General features: G+C 35.6%; 1 protein-coding gene across 1 annotated transcript in view; it reads left to right on the plus strand.

Annotated features, from left to right (window-relative positions):
* TLL1 (tolloid like 1) overlaps positions 1-16628 on the plus strand; it is a 326873-nt gene that overhangs the window by 279198 nt on the left and 31047 nt on the right. Inside the window, exons 17-18 of the mRNA XM_068989937.1 lie at positions 7647-7772; positions 10572-10699. Of these exons, the coding sequence (XP_068846038.1) occupies positions 7647-7772; positions 10572-10699 (254 nt within the window). The remainder of the gene's footprint in view (positions 1-7646; positions 7773-10571; positions 10700-16628) is intronic.

A 16628-nucleotide genomic window follows, 5' to 3' on the forward strand; every position in this document is an offset into this window, starting at 1 on the left:
TATTGCTGAAGCCCTGCTGGGAGAATTTTGAGCATTACTTTCCTAGCGTGTGCTGCTGCTGCTGCTGCTAAGTCGCTTCAGTCATGTTCGACTCTGTGCGACCCCATGGACAGCAGCCCACCAGGCTCCCCCGTCCCTGGGATTCTCCAGGCAACAACACTGGAGTAGGTTGCCATTTCCTTCTCCAATGCATGACAGCGAAAAGTGAAAGTGAAGTTGCTCAGTCGTGTCCGACTCTTAGGGACCTCATGGACTGCAGCCTACCAGGCTCCTCCGTCCATGAGATTTTCCAGGCAAGAGTACTGGAGTGGGGTGCCATTGCCTTCTCCGACTAGCGAGTGAGATGAGTGCAATTGTGCGGTAGTTTGAGCATTCTTTGGCATTGCCTTTCTTTGGGATTGTAATGAAAATTGACCTTTTCCAGTCCTGTGACCACTGCTGAGTTTTCCAAATTTACTGACTTAGATCTTATATACATTCTAATCAGATATATCAAAGGCTAGTAAAAACAACACAAAATTATTATGGCAATATTTTCATACAATTACTTTGGAAGTGGATAAGGTTAATGATCTGGAGGAGGAAGTGGCAACTCACTCCAGGATTCTTGCCTGGGGAATCCCACGGACAGAGGAGCCTGGTGGGCTACAGTACATGGGGTCTCAAAGAGTTGGACATGACTGAGTGACTTATACTGAACCAATTCACATTAAAAATTCCCTCTTAAAGAGCTGAAATTTGATTAAAAGCCCCTACATTTTAAGAAAATAAGTAAACATCAGTGAAATTCCCTAAATTTCCCAATTTCAAAATTATTCCTCTTAAAAACATTATTCTGAAACTTGTGAAACTTTAAATCCATCTATTGATTAGTTCATAAGTATTAATACAAATTAATACTATTAATATGTGGTTTTTATTAAGTTAAATTTTCTAATTTTTATTTTCATAGTTTGTAACATGTTATAGACAATTGAATAAATATTTGCTGCATTGTGTATGTTAATCCAGAAATTTTTTATGTAGACATACTCTTAAGTGTTCCTGTTTATAACCAGTTCTCTAAAAAGTTCAGAAGTGGTTATGATTTATGAAAACATAATGAGAAGTATGTTGTGTTTAGCTATTTTCCACATAAATTTCCCCAAAAGTTTTATCAAGAAATTCAATTTATTATAAGTGAATTTATACTATATAGAAAGGAAAGTTATTTAAAAATATGTTCTAGCTTTCTTGCAACCAAGTGATACATCAAGAAAGAGGGAGGTGGGAGGGGGGTTCATGTTTGGGAACGCATGTACACCCGTGGTGGATTCATGTCAGTGTATGGCAAAACCAATACAGTATTGTAAAGTAAATTAAAGTAAAAATAAAAATTTAATTAAAAAAAAGAAAAAAAACACAAGGAAATATACTTAGATTTTTAATGAATAAAATGAAATTAAAGTATAGCATTATTTTTAAAACACAACTGTTAATATTTATGAAATAATCATATTGAGATTTTACTAATGTTTTCATATACCTTTGATTTTTAATAAGCATTTTATAGACCTAAGAAATAGAATTAGAAGAATGACTCCAAGACTTTATTAGCAAAATAATACAGATTTCTGTCACTTTCATGTTCAGCAAAGTAAGAAATCATTGCATAAATTCTTAATGTCTTAAAATGCTCATGCTATAGTTTGAAAATCTAGAAGCTATTGTTTAATACAGCAGGATATCCATATGCTCCTCTACAAAAATTAGTGTTATTTACTTCTGATATTAAGGGTATATTATAAAGTAATATAATGAAATAGTACAAGTAAATAAGGAAATTATGACTATAAAACTAAGGCTATTTGAACATGACATTGAATTACATATCTATTAAATTTTTATGTATTTTGGAATATATTAGACAAAATGTCTAATAATATAGACATTTTCTAGAAGATAGTTGGTTCAACAATATATTACAGTTATTTTCTATGAATGAATGAGGTTTGTTTTTAAATGAACCATAATTACTTTATATGAAGTAAAGCCTAACAATTTTATATGATATTGTATTTGAATACAATTATTCAAATCTGCAGAGGTGTTCTTGATATAGTTTACTCACTTTAAGTGATTAAGCAAAATTAACTGTATTCTAAGAACAAGACTATTTTTCCTTAAATTGGTTAAACCTAAAGGAAATATTAGTAGGATTTTATGCATGTAAAAATAACATTTGGGAAACCTGAGTTTTACTTTAATCACAGTGTTTGTTATTTGGAAAGAATATAACAAAGAACTTCAGGCAATGAGAGCTGCACATAGACCTTCCACCTTCTTAGGCAACCCTGTAGTGGTAAAAAGATGCAATGATGACTTAAAGGATAAGCTCATTAAAGCCCAGATTTCTTGACTCTGAGTTCATTTATGTCTGTTACAAATACAGGAGTCAGATAAAATTATTTGTGTGATTTTTCTTCCTCTGTATTCGAGTGATTTCAACTGCCCTGATTCTCATCTTATCCATCTTTCAATGTTTATAGATATTTCTTTACACTGTTTCTCCTACACACTATTTTTTTTTTCTCATGGGAAGGTCATAGATATTTTTAGAATACATTCAACCTGATATTATCCTAACAAAACTTTAAATATTAGTGAGATTAATTTCAAGTAGTAACACAATTAAAGCTCTTCTATGATTCTGAATCTAGTTCCAAGTTTCATGATTAATGATATTTAAATACTTGCATATTATAGAAAGAGCAAATTGTCTGAATTGTTGCTCTCAATAGAGCTTATCAGTGCTCATTTGAAGGTGATTATTTTTTCAACAGTTTTGTGTTGAAAACTGTGTTTTGTATGCATGCACACATGCATGAGATGTATTGTGTATGTGTGTGCATGAGTGTGTAAGGTGTTTGTTTTATATCTGAGCATTTATTGTAAGTGTATCTGCTCATATATTGTTCTATTCTGGTACGTGGACCCCTTACTTCTTTTTCCTACAGACATGGAAGCTTTCCACAAAGAGAAAATTTTTATTTTTGAATCTTGCAAGAACTTGATACAGGTTCAGTTCCATCCCGTATGTATTATTCATAGACTGATGGTCTCTTTTAATCTCAGAGATACTCTACAGGTCTCTGATGGGAAAATGCCACCTCATTTTTCCCTAATAATGGACCTTTCCTTCATCTACATGAAGGAATGGAAATCAGATATGTCCATTCCAAAAAAGGAGGTTAATTTCCATCTGAAAAATTAAATGTTTTGATTTCTACTCAATAAGACATTTATTTCTCTTTAATAAAAACAGTTCTTAAAATCCCATGCTGACAGTATGAAAATGCTAGAAAATTTCGAATGAATCATTGACAGAATTATCAATTATTGAATTCATTACACAGACAGTCTGAGAATTTTTTTTTCTTTTTTCTTTTTTTACTTTACAATACTGTATTGGTTTTGCCATACATCAACATGAACCCACCATGGGTGTACATAAGTTCCCACCCCTGTACCCCCTTCCCACCACCCTCCCCATACCATCCCTCTGGGTTATCCCAGTGCACCAACCCCAAGCATCCTGTATCCTGCATCAAACCTAAACTGGCGATTCGTTTCTTATATGATATTATACATGTTTCAATACCATTCTCCCAAATCATCCCACCCTCTCCTTCTCCCACAGAATCAAAAAGTCTGTTCTGTACATCTGCGTCTCTTTTGCTGTCTCGCATACAGGGTTATCGTTACCATCTTTCTAAATTCCATATATATGTGTTAGTATACTGTATTGGTGTTTTTCTTTCTGGCTTACTTCACTCTGTATAATCGGCTCCAGTTTCATCCACCTCATTAGAAATGATTCAAATGTATTCTTTTTGATAGCTGAGTAATACTCCACTGTGTATATGTACCACAGCTTTCTTATCCATTCATCTGCTGATGGACATCTAGGTTGCTTCCATGTCCTGGCTATTATAAACAGTGATGCGATGAACATTGGGGTACACATGTCTCTTTCAATTCTGGTTTCCTTGGTGTGTATACCGAGCAGTGGGATTGCTGGGTCATATGGGAGTTCTATTTGCAATTTTTTAAGGAATCTCCACACTGTTCTCCATAGTGGCTGTACTAGTTTGCATTCCCACCAACAGTGTAAGAGGGTTCCCTTTTCTCCACATCTCCAGCATTTATTGCTTGTAGACTTCTGGATTGAAGCCATTCTGACTGGTGTGAAATGGTACCTCATTGTGGTCTTGATTTGCATTTCTCTGATAATGGGTGATGTTGAGCATCTTTTCATGTGTTAGTCATCTGTATGTCTTCTTTGGAGAAATGTCTATTAGGTCTTTGGCCCATTTTTTGATTGGATTGTTTATTTTTCTGGAATTGAGCTGCATGAGTTGCTTGTATATTTTTGAGCAACTGACAAACAACTAATCTCAAAAATATACAGTCTGAGAAATTTTTAAAACTCCGCATCCTCCTTCCTTCTCGCTTCCTTGGGATTTTCATTGTTCAAAATATTTGTGGTTTGTGTCCTAAGAAGATAAAAAGGAAAGAAAATGAAAACAGAATTATATTTGCTAATGTTTTTCCCTCAAATTTGATAATTTTTATAAAAAATTCAGAATATATTTGTGTAACTAATCTTTAATGACATTAAGTTAAATAAATAGCCTTCTTTGCATGATGTAGAAAGTCTGGATAATTTCAAGTATTCCAATGTTTACTGAAATTTTCTCTTTTCATATTGACTATTTGGCATGTATGGGCATTTTTATACCCTGCTTTGTTGGGTATGATGACTTTTATATGCTGCTTTTTTGCCCAGTTTTCAATTTTAGCTTAGTTTAGATTAGCTTACACATGTATTCCAGCAATATACTTGGTAACTCTTAATTTCATGTGACATTGATTATATTAAACAACATTTGATGTAGGGAAGAAGGAAACATTAATTAATTGGGACACTGAAAAATAATAAGATACTTAGTATGATATATAAAATCTTCTTCTTCTCCCTCTTGTTCCTCATTTTCTTATTCCTCCTCTAAAAATTATTTTCAAATTATTATTATCTTTCCAGCACAACAGAAATATGAAAAACTGGCTACAGAAACTATTATTCAAATATGAATTGTTTCACTTTCAACTTTATTTCTCTGTAGTTACCATTACTATCAAATCTAAAGAAAATAACTCTCCTTAGAAATATCATGTAGCAACATGATATTTCTACTACAGTGAACTTTAAATGTTAGAAATATTTTATGTTTTGGAATTATCTTCATTATAAAATGACTATGGGTTGAAAAATTTAGCATATTAACCTGTGTTCTTTTTTAACATTTTTTGTCTCTCATGCATGGCATCTGACAGATCCAAATGAAGGGATGACTCAGGTGGTCTCCGATAGGTTTGTCACTGAGCAACTTGTTTACCAGCCAATTGCAAATGTAAACTAATTTCTTAAATGTAAAGTGCTTACAATTGTTAGATTTCCAACTAACTCTCAAAAATCTTCTTAACCTAGAGTACAACCATAGTTCACTATATCAGATTTTAAGATTACCAAACAATCATTAGATAAATATTTTATAAGAAATATGTATATATTTCAGAGTAATTCTAGCACCAGAAATATTTTAACTGGCTCTTTCCATTTACAGTGATACAGTGTATTTGGCATCAACTCATAAAGAAGTATTTTTCCAAAGCAACTTAAGTAAACAGCCCCTGGAAAGTCATATTAAAATAAGAAATGTAAATCATCTCCTGCTTGTCTGAACTAGGAAATACGGGTAGTAGCAGCATGGGAGTAGGGAGTCTAGTTCACCCCTCATCCTTTCCGCATGGGCCATTTACAAACATCACCTGTAGTTTTCACAGTTAAGGTAATAGTACTTCCAAATTATGGACTTCTTGAAAATTAATCTTGCAAGGCTACTTTCTATTAATTTCTGATTTCTTATACACTTTAATATTTGATACTCTTTTAGAGATAAATTTTATTTATTCTATGTTTTTTTTTCTTATTTGCTGAGCTTCGATATTAAGTATTAAAAGTGTTATGGAAGTCTTAAGGACAAGTACAGAACACTTAAATTGCAGATATATTTATCCTGATATGTCATTAAAATTTTCAAGTCTGCCTGTATGTATATTCTGATATTGCTAATACATGAATATATCCCACGAGCATGTGTGTGGTATACCATGTTATTTGTCACCAAAATGGAAAAAAATAAATGTATTCACAAATATTAGTATCAGATTCTTGGATAAAATGTCTTTCCTACACCCATCTCCGGAGGGGGAATACTGATGTGATTAAAACAAGCAAAAATAGCATTTGCTATTTGTGTGCCACCATGAGCTCACAAACTCTCACTAGAAAAATCAGTTGACAGTGTAACTTTGAATTCAGCCTGATCTCTGATGTGACTCTCATGTGGCTTTTTGCTCTCTGTGCAATGGGAGTGGGGAAGGTTTGAGTGAAGAACCATCATATCTGTGTGTCAGGAGCAGAGGCCAGTTTTGACTTTAATGGACAAGCCATTCATGGAATGACTGCTAAGCAATGTAATATGGTGGCTGATGCCTCTCACTGAATTGACTGCCTGCTAATAGAGTTGGGATTGTTTCCCTGTAGTGAATTTGTTGGTTATTTCTTAGAGCTCATATTTCCTATCCTAACCCTTACTTCTAGCACACTAAAAGCTCTTTTATGGAATTACTTATTAATTAACTGGTTTGCTTGAGTAGACTAATTTAAAATATATTAATTGTTTCTTCTTCAGGATAATCTAATGATGCCTTTTTCTCTCTTGGAATCTTATAAAATATCCAGATTTATTAATGCTAAGCATAACTGCAAAGTTAATGAAAAAAATCAGCTACAGTAGTTATAACGAGTGATTTTAAAAAATGATTGCACACAAATCTTGGAACCTTGTTTAGCCTCTGTCTACATGCCATAGTGAAGGACTTCCCTCCATTTATATGTCCCATTTGCATTTATTCAAATTATTCACAATTTTTAATTGATTTTAAAAATTGACAATACATTTTTAGGATTATTTAGAAAAAGATTCTTTTATTTCCTTTGCCCTACTCAAAACTTCTCCAATAGAGATGAAAGAGGACTACATGTTGTTATACTAGTATAAGTGATCTCGGAAATTCAATTCATGGCACAAGGCTCCAAGCTAAACAAGGACTAGGTAGAACTAAGTCACTATAATTTTTTTGTTTTGCTTTATTTTGGGAACAGGGAAAGCTGTGACTTAGCTTACCCTTTGCCAATATTAACTACAACTAAATGACTCTCCTTTGATAGCCTTCATTTTTAAAGTTACTTCCTTTGAAACACGTATAATATCATATAAGAAACGAATCGCCAGTCTAGGTTCTATGCAGGATACAGGATGCTTGGGGCTGGTGCACTGGGATGACCCAGAGGGATGGTATGGGGAGGAAGATGGGAGGGGAGTTCAGGATTGGGAACACATGTACACCTGTGGCAGATTCATATTGATGTCTGGCAAAGCCAATACAATATTGTAAAGTAAAAATAAATAAATAAATAAATAATTTTAAAACAAATAAATAAAGTTACTTACTAATCTATGCGGTTATCTCTTTGCTAGACAAAGATGAATGTTCTAAGGATAATGGCGGGTGTCAACATGAGTGTGTCAACACAGTGGGAAGCTACCTGTGTCAGTGCCGAAATGGATTTGTGCTGCATGAAAATAAGCATGATTGCAAGGAAGGTATGAAAGAAAGGTCATTTTTTCTGATGATATCTAGAACTTCATGCAGTTTGGGTAAAGCACTGCTTTACCCAATTCCAGGTAGAGTTAATCATATCAGTGAGTAGTAATTGTTAACTGTTCAAATGTCAAAAATAAAAATACACCCAGTGTTCAAAGATCCAAATCACACTATCAGAAGCTTTGTATTACCTAAAGGTTCAGCCCATCATGCATAGGCGGCATTAGAATAACTGTATAACAGATGCAAGAGCTGCCATGATGCCATCTGGCAGCCAGGAAAGCACTGCGATATCTGCCAGTCTTCATATAACAGGCCTCATACCCGTCTCCATATTTAAACTGCTGCTAAATGCTTTGCATTTGGTTTAATTCCCGCCCCCCCACAACATATCTTCTATATGTGATGCATGAATGCTGTCACTTTAAATACCAGGCATCTCAAACTCAAATGCCTACCGTAAAAAAGACATTTGAAAATACTGTGCCATTTAGAGTTTCCCACCCCCCTCCCCAACACACACACATACACACACAGCATCTTAGTAGCATAGTATTAGCCTATCAGTTTTTGGTCCTACATTCTTACCATATTCCAAGGTTTTATAAAGACATTTATCTTCATCTCCTCAGCCAATATAAGCTACACGGGGAAAAGATATAGTTACTCAGATCTTCTTTCTTTCTTTCTTCCTTATTTCTATTTTGTTTAAAAAGAAAATAAAGCTTTCTGTTTAACTTGGATTTAGTACTAAGACAAGTGTATAACTAGTCAATAGCACAGGTAGAGTGGTAGGTGCCTGACTAGAACCACAATTACATAGCAATTCTTTGTATGCACATTTGAATCCCACAGAATACCCTGAATTACCCTCATTCCATTAGTTTCATTCAAATATGGTCACATCACATTTTTCCTCTCTATTTCACTAATGACATTGCATAGAATTATATGCAAGATTTTTTTTTCTCTTTTTACTTTCATGTATAAACCAATGAGATTCTGATGTGTGAAACTTGGCAAAGAATTCTAGTAAATCAATAGGCTGGGGAATGGGCCCAGTTAATTTGAGATATGGAAGATAATTTAGAAAAAAAAAAGTTTTTACAGAGTATGCATGTAGTGATTCACAGATAGCAAGTAAACTTAGATATCCAAAGTCTGACTTTGTAATAAATATTATCAAGAAAGGACTTTCTAAGAAACTTCTTTTATGTAGAATTGTATCCAGGCCCTCCTAATGATATTCCTCATTTCTGTCAGTAAAGGGGCTGGATTTTGTTTCGCTACTGCTATGATACTCTGCACCTTATACACTTCAGCAGCAAGCCTCTTGGCTTTGTCTTATAAGCTATTTGCCAGATCTGGAAGATTCCACATTTCATAATGAGCAAGGCAAGGACAGGGATAATGGAACTCAGAAAACCCTTATCAAGATAGCGCCCAGACTTTAAGTTTTTCTGTATGAAACTGTGTTGTTTAAAACAAGCTAAACTTCACTCTTTTTTTTTTTTTTTTTTTTTTTTGCATTTCTTGGTTGCAAATCCAATTCCCTGTGGAAAGCTGGCACAGTTAAAGCAAGGGTTTAGAAGGAAAGCAGGCACCAACAACACAGTAGTGTCAGTCATTTTACCCTTATTGTGGAGCACTACTATTTAACAAGTGTTTTGTTCATATAGTAAAGTATTTCCCCTGAGATTTCTTAGAAATTTTCAGAGAATTAATTATATTTTAGAATGGGTGACATAATATACAACAAATAATTTCCAGTCTACACAGGATACACAGCATGACGCTTCATGAATTATATAGTTAGAACACAGTTTGAGGACACAGTATTACATGTTTTTGAAGTTTGATATTAGAAATATTGTGTCTTCCCCAGTGGCTCAGTAGTAAAGAATCCATCTGCCAATGCCAGGACTGCAGGGGATGCAGTTTCAATCTCTGAGTCAGGCAGATGCCCTGGGAAAGGAAATGGCAACCTACTCTAGCATTCTTGACTGAAGAATCCCATGGACAGAGGAGCCTTGGCAGGCTATAATCCACAGGGCCACAAAGAGTCATACAAAGCTGAAGCAACAGTGCATACATGCATTAGCAATATCGGATGCCCTCCCCCAAGATGAAGTTATTTAAACTGTGTAAAATCTAAAAGAAATTTCATATTAATTGAATGACATGTTTTCTAAATTAGTTCTGAAGCTAGTAGCTGTTTTCCCCTCAGGGCTTCATTTTACTTTGATGAAATTACAAAGAATTTACTTCAGCAGCTAAAATTATTATTTAGATATTCAAGCATATACTTTAACAAAAGGAGAGAAAAAATATAAAAATATGTTTCATAAAGTGGCTTAATGATCCTAGTTAACTATAAATGATGTTTATGTTAATACAAAAAATAATTGGAAATTACATAGTCCATTGATTTTTGTTGTGACATTGCATTAAATGTTTTGCACATACCGAGAGTTGATACATTTGATTATCAATAACATTACTCTGTTAAATTTTGAGCTTACAAATCCATCAGTTAAAAATAATTCATTTTCTCATAGGCATTTATCTAATTCATTATAAATACTTAATTTCATGTGAACTCAAAAACAGTCATTGTCTGATTACGGTTATGCTTGGCAAAATGTTGGCCAAAGCAGATGAATATGACAAATGGTAGAGTGATGATTAGTTATTTAGGACAATCTTTCAGCAAAATAGTGGGTGAGTAAGCTGCTTCCTTGATGGCCCAATCCTGGGCTAGATTTACACACTAATTGATACTATCATTATTGGCACAGCTGAATGTGAACAGAAGATCCACAGTCCAAGTGGCTTCATCACTAGTCCCAACTGGCCAGACAAGTACCCAAGCAGAAAAGAGTGCACATGGGAAATCAGTGCCACTCCTGGTCATCGAGTCAAATTAGTAAGTGAGCACATTATTCTTTTTTTCTGTTAAGCTGCTTGCTAATGTCTTGCACATGCACAGCTAGTATGTGGAAATAAAATAATAAAATGAATGTTTATTTAATTGAATTGAATTAGTAGACAGATGGAAAATACTTTCTTATGTTTTCCTACTAACATTGATTAAATTCCTGATTTCCTAATCAAAGTGATAGTAATGGTAGCCTTGTAGTTCTCGTATAGTCTTCTTATCCTGGATGGGACGTTTTAAAAGGCATTGCCAAAGTTACTGCAAAACAGTAAGTTTTACTTCCTAATATGTTATTGAAAATAATGTTTTGAAATGGAGATATAAACAAAAAAAAAGGTCAGAAATTCAGGAAGAAAACTATAAGTATTCACTACAACTTAGCATAGTAAATTCTATTGTGTCAATTTTATATGTCTTGTATACAAAGCATAGGTGTTTTTTTTAATAGAAAACTAATTTTGTCTTGTGATTTCTGGAGTGTTATTTTTGCATAATATAACTGTCCTGTTTAGATATCATTAGACTCTTCCAAATTCAAAAATGAATATAATGTTCATCATCCTGTCTCTTGTATTCTTTGAGCCTTGCTTTCTGTCCTGGTCATCTGACAGTACATCTTATATTTCATAATAGGCTACAGAATACTTAAAAAGTACAATTTAAAGAAACAGAATCATAAAATATAGAAATTTTGACAATTTCCTGCACTATGCTATTGTCAAAAGCAGGAAAGAATGCCAACTAGCAGGGCTCAGGGCAGTCTAACAAGAACCAAAATAAAGAAAAAGATATTGTCTCAGGAATGAGGCTACAAGTCCATAGTAGCTTACTTGGCCAATCCAGCCATAAAGTTAATTTTTGATGTATGGCAAAACCAATACAATATTGTAAAGTAATTAGCCTCCAATTAAAATAAATAAATTTATATTTAAAAAAATAAATAATAAAAAAATAAATTTCTGTTTGTATTCTTTTTAATGGCTAATACTCCATTGTGTATATCAGTTCTAATGAGGTGGATGAAACTGGAGCCGATTATACAGAGTGAAGTAAGCCAGAAAAAAAACACCAATATGGTATACTAATGCATATATATGGAATTTCAAAAGATGGTAACAATAACCTTGTATGAGAGACAGCAAAAGAGACACAGATGTATAGAACAGTCTTTTGGACTCTGTGGGAGAGGGAGAGGGTGGGATGATTTGGGAGAATGGCATTGAAACATGTATAATATCATATATGAAATAAATCACCAGTCTAGGTTTGATGCAGGATACAGGATGCTTGGGGCTGGTGCACTGGGATGACCCAGAGGGATGGTAAGGGGAGGGAGGAGGGAGGGGAGTTCAGGATGGTGAACATGTGTACACTCATGGCGGATTCATGTTGATGTATGGCAAAACCAATATAATATTGTAAAGTAATTAGCCTCCAATTAAAATAAATAAATTTAAATTAAAAAGATAAATAAAGTTCTGTTTGAATCCTTTTCTTCAGTGAGGGTTTTTTTTTTTTTCCCAGTAAAATATCTTATTCACATGCAGCATAAGCATAATAATATTAGAGACTGTCATCAAGACATCCATATTCCTACTATGGCGTTCTTTCCAATCACCATACTTGTAAAACATCAATAAATGACTTCCTAGACAAAGACATCAATTAATTTCAACCACTCTTTGGAATGATCCTAGGTGCTAAAATAACAGCACTGTAGGAACTTGATTGCTTTCCAGTCCTGTTCAAGGCCCTGGTTGAGAGGAACACTCTCTGATGCTTATGGACTGAGATACAGAAGCTGCACTGATCAGTGCAGTAGCTAAGGGAGTTGGGAAAATGAGTTTTCCTGAAGATTTTTGTGTGTGTATATATAGATCCAAGTTTTGATTTGTATCATATTCATTTTCCCTGAAGAATTTCTTTTTGTATTTTATATAGAGATTTTCATTTTTTGAAGATATTTTCTTTGGGTATAAAATTCTAAGATGGCATGTTAAATATGTATGTTCAGTCACTCAGTCATACCTGCCTCTCTGTGACCCCATGGGCCACAGCCCGCCAGGCTCCTCTGTCCATGGGGTTTCTCAGGCAGGAACGCTGCAGTGAGTTGGCATCTCTTCCTCCCGTGGATCTGCCCGCCATTCTTCACCACTAGCACCACCTGCATATTAGATTCTTGACTGTTTTATTTACCATTCATGATTTTTTTTAAATTTAAATTTATATATTTTAATTGGAGGTTAATTACTTTACAATATTGTATTGGTTTCAACATGACTCCACCACAGGTGTACACGTGTTCCCCATCCTGAACCCCCCTCCCACCTCCCTCCCCGTACCACCCCTCTGGGTCATCCCAGTGCACCAGCCCCAAGCATCCTGTAGCCTGCATCAAACCTGGACTGGCAATTTGTTTCCTATGTCTGTGGTAAATCTTAATTTTATTTCATTTTTTTTTTCTCTAATGGCTACATTCACATTTTTTTTTTTATCAGCAGTTTAAATATAATGTATCTAGGATGGTTGCCTGTCTGTGTAGTAATTTGTCCTTCTGAGAAGTCTCTAAATTTCTTGCACTGGTATTGTGATATCTGTCATGAATTTTTGAAAACTCTTTCCCACTGGTTCACAATTGTCCTGCATTATTATCTCTTCTTCTGGGATTCACTTGCACATATGTGAGATTGTTTCATATTATCCCATAACTCTTGAATTCTGTTATTTTTTGCCACACTTTTTGAGTTTGGGTAATTTCTAGAGACCAATCTTAAATTTCAGTGATTGTCTATTCAACTGTATTCAGTCTACTGATGAATTTGTCAAAGGTGGACTTTATCTCTCTTTTTTTATTTCTGGCCTTTCCATTTGATTCATTAGTAGAATTGCAATGTGTGTTGGTCTGCTTAGGTTGCCATAACAAAATACCACAAACTGAATATCTAAACAACAAAAATGTATTTTCTCACAGATCTGGAGGCTAGGACTTCGATATCAAAGTGCTGTGGGGATTAGTGTCTGCTGGGGCCTCTATTCTTCACTTGCAGATGGTTGCTTCATCACTGTGCCCTCACATAGCATTTCCTCTGTGTGTGTGTGTGTGTGTGGAGAGAAAAAAAGAGAGAGAAAGAAAGTGGGCGCTGGTGTCTGTTCATCTTCTTGTAAGAACATTAGCTCTGTGGGATTACGCCTCACCCTTATGACCTCATTGGGATTAGGGCTTCAATGTACAAACTTCGCAAGGAGGCACAATTCAATTTATAATACTATCTCCTGAAATTTCTCATTTGATACATTAAACATAGCAGTCATGTTTGAGTCTGTTCTGATTATTATTTTCTCTCATAACACTGTGTTTTTTCCCTTGCCTTTTTGTGTGTCATGTAATTTTTGATTAATCATCAGTTCAGTTCAGTTCAGTCGCTCAGTCATGCCCGACTCTTTGCGACCCCATGGATCGCAGTACGCCAGGCCTCCCTGTCCATCACCAACTCCCAGAGTTCACTCAGACTCACGTCCATCGAGTCAGTGATGTCATCCAGCCATCTCATCCTCTGTCGTCCACTTCTCCTTCTGCCCTCAATCCCTCCCATCATCAGAATCTTTTCCAATGAGTCAACTCTTTGCATGAGGTGGCCAGAGTACTGGAGTTTCAACTTTAGCATCATTCCTTCCAAAGAAATCCCAGGGCTGATCTCCTTCAGAATGGACTGGTTGGATCTCCTTGTAGTCCAAGGGAACCTCAAGAATCTTCTCCAACACCACAGTTCAAAAGCATCAATTCTTTGGCACTCAGCCTTCTTCACAGTCCAACTCTCACATCCATATATGACTACTAGAAAAACCATAGCCTTGACAAGACAGACCTTAGTTGGCAAAGTAATGTCTCTGTTTTTCAATATGCTGTCTAGCTTGGTCATAACTTTCTTTCCAAGGAGTAAGCTTCTTTTAATTTCATGGCTGCAGTCACCATCTGCACTGATTTTGGAGCCCGAACAGATAAAGTCTGACACTGTTTCCACTGTTTCCCCATCTATTTGCCAGGAAGTGATGGGACCCGATGCCATGATCTTCGTTTTCTGAATGTTGAGCTTTAAGCCAACTTTTTCACTCTCCTCTTTCACTTTCATCAAGAGGCTTTTTAGCTCCTCTTCATTTTCTGCCATAAGGGTGGTGTCATCTGCATATCTGAGGTTATTGATATTTCTCCAAGCAATCTTGATTCCAGCTTGTGTTTTTTCCAGTCCAGCGTTTCTCATGATGTACTCTGCATGTAAGTTAAATAAGCAGGGTGACAATATATAGCCTTGACGTACTCCTTTTCCTATTTGGAACCAGTCTGTTGTTCCATGTCCAGTTCTAACTGTTGCTTCCTCACCTGCATACAGGTTTCTCAAGAGGCAGGTTAGGTGGTCTGGTATTCCCATCTCTCTCAGAATTTTCCACAGTTTATTGTGATCCACACAGTCAAAGGCTTTGGCATAGTCAATAAAGCAGAAATAGATGTTTTTCTGGAACTCTCTTGCTTTTTCCATGATCCAGCGGATGTTGGCAATTTGATCTCTGGTTCCTCTGCCTTTTCTAAAACCAGCTTGAACATCAGGGAGTTCGTGGTTCATGTATTGCTGAAGCCTGGCTTGGAGAATTTTGAGCATTACTTTACTAGCCTGTGAGATGAGTGCAGTTGTGCGGTAGTTTGAGCATTCTTTGGCATTGCCTTTCTTTGGGATTGGAATGAAAACTGACCTTTTCCAGTCCTGTGGCCACTGCTGAGTATTCCTAATTTGCTGGCATATTGAGTGCAGCACTTTCACAGCATCATCTTTTAGGATTTGAAATAGCTCAACTGGAATGCCGTCACCTCCACTAGCTTTGTTCATAGTGATGCTTTCTGAGGCCCTCTTGACTTCACATTTCAGGGTGTCTGGCTCTAGATGAGTGATCACATCATCATGATTATCTGGGTCATGAAGATCTTTTTTGTACAGTTCTTCTGTGTATTCTTGGCAGCTCTTCTTAATATCTTCTGCTTCTGTTAGGTATATACCATTTCTGCCCTTTATTGTGCCCATCTTTGCATGAAATGTTCCCTTGGTATCTCTAATTTTCTTGAAGAGATCTCTAGTCTTTCCCATTCTGTTCTTTTCCTCTATTTCTTTGCACTGATCGCTGAAGGCTTTCTTATCTCTTCTTGCTATTCTTTAGAATTCTGCATTCAGATGCTTATATCTTTCCTTTTCTCCTTTGCTTTTCACTTTTCTTTTCACAACTATTTGTAAGGCCTCCCCAGACAGCCATTGTGCTTTTTTGCATTTCTTTTCCATGGGGATGATCTTGATCCCTGTCTCCTGTACAATGTCACGAACCTCATTCCATAGTTCATCAGGCACTCTATCTATCAGATCTAGGCCCTTAAATCTATTTGTCACTTCCACTGTATAATCTTAAGGGATTTGATTTAGGTCATACCTGAATGGTCTAGTGGTTTTCCCTCCTTTCTTCAATTTAAGTCTGAATTTGGTAATAAGGAGTTCATGATCTGAGCCACAGTCAGCTCCTGGTCTTGTTTTTGTTGACTGTATAGAGCTTCTCCATCTTTGGCTGCAAAGGATATAATCAATCTGATTTTAGATAATAGGTATTTAGTGGGCTTCCGTGATGGTTCAGCAGATAAGAATCAACCTACAATGCAGGAGACACAGGAGACTTGGTTTCCATTCCTGGGTTGGAGAGATCCCCTGGAGAAGGAAAATGGCAACCCACTCCAGTGTTCTTGTCTGGAAAATCCCATGGACAGAAGAGCCTGGCAGGCTACATTCCATGTGGTCATAAAGAGTCAGACATGACTGAGCAACTAAGTATGCATTATATATTTAACAGTAGAGACTTTACATTTGGAAATGGACACAGCTCAGGC

Source organism: Capricornis sumatraensis, chromosome 17, assembly GCF_032405125.1.
Source record: "Capricornis sumatraensis isolate serow.1 chromosome 17, serow.2, whole genome shotgun sequence".
Lineage (NCBI taxonomy): Eukaryota > Metazoa > Chordata > Mammalia > Artiodactyla > Bovidae > Capricornis > Capricornis sumatraensis.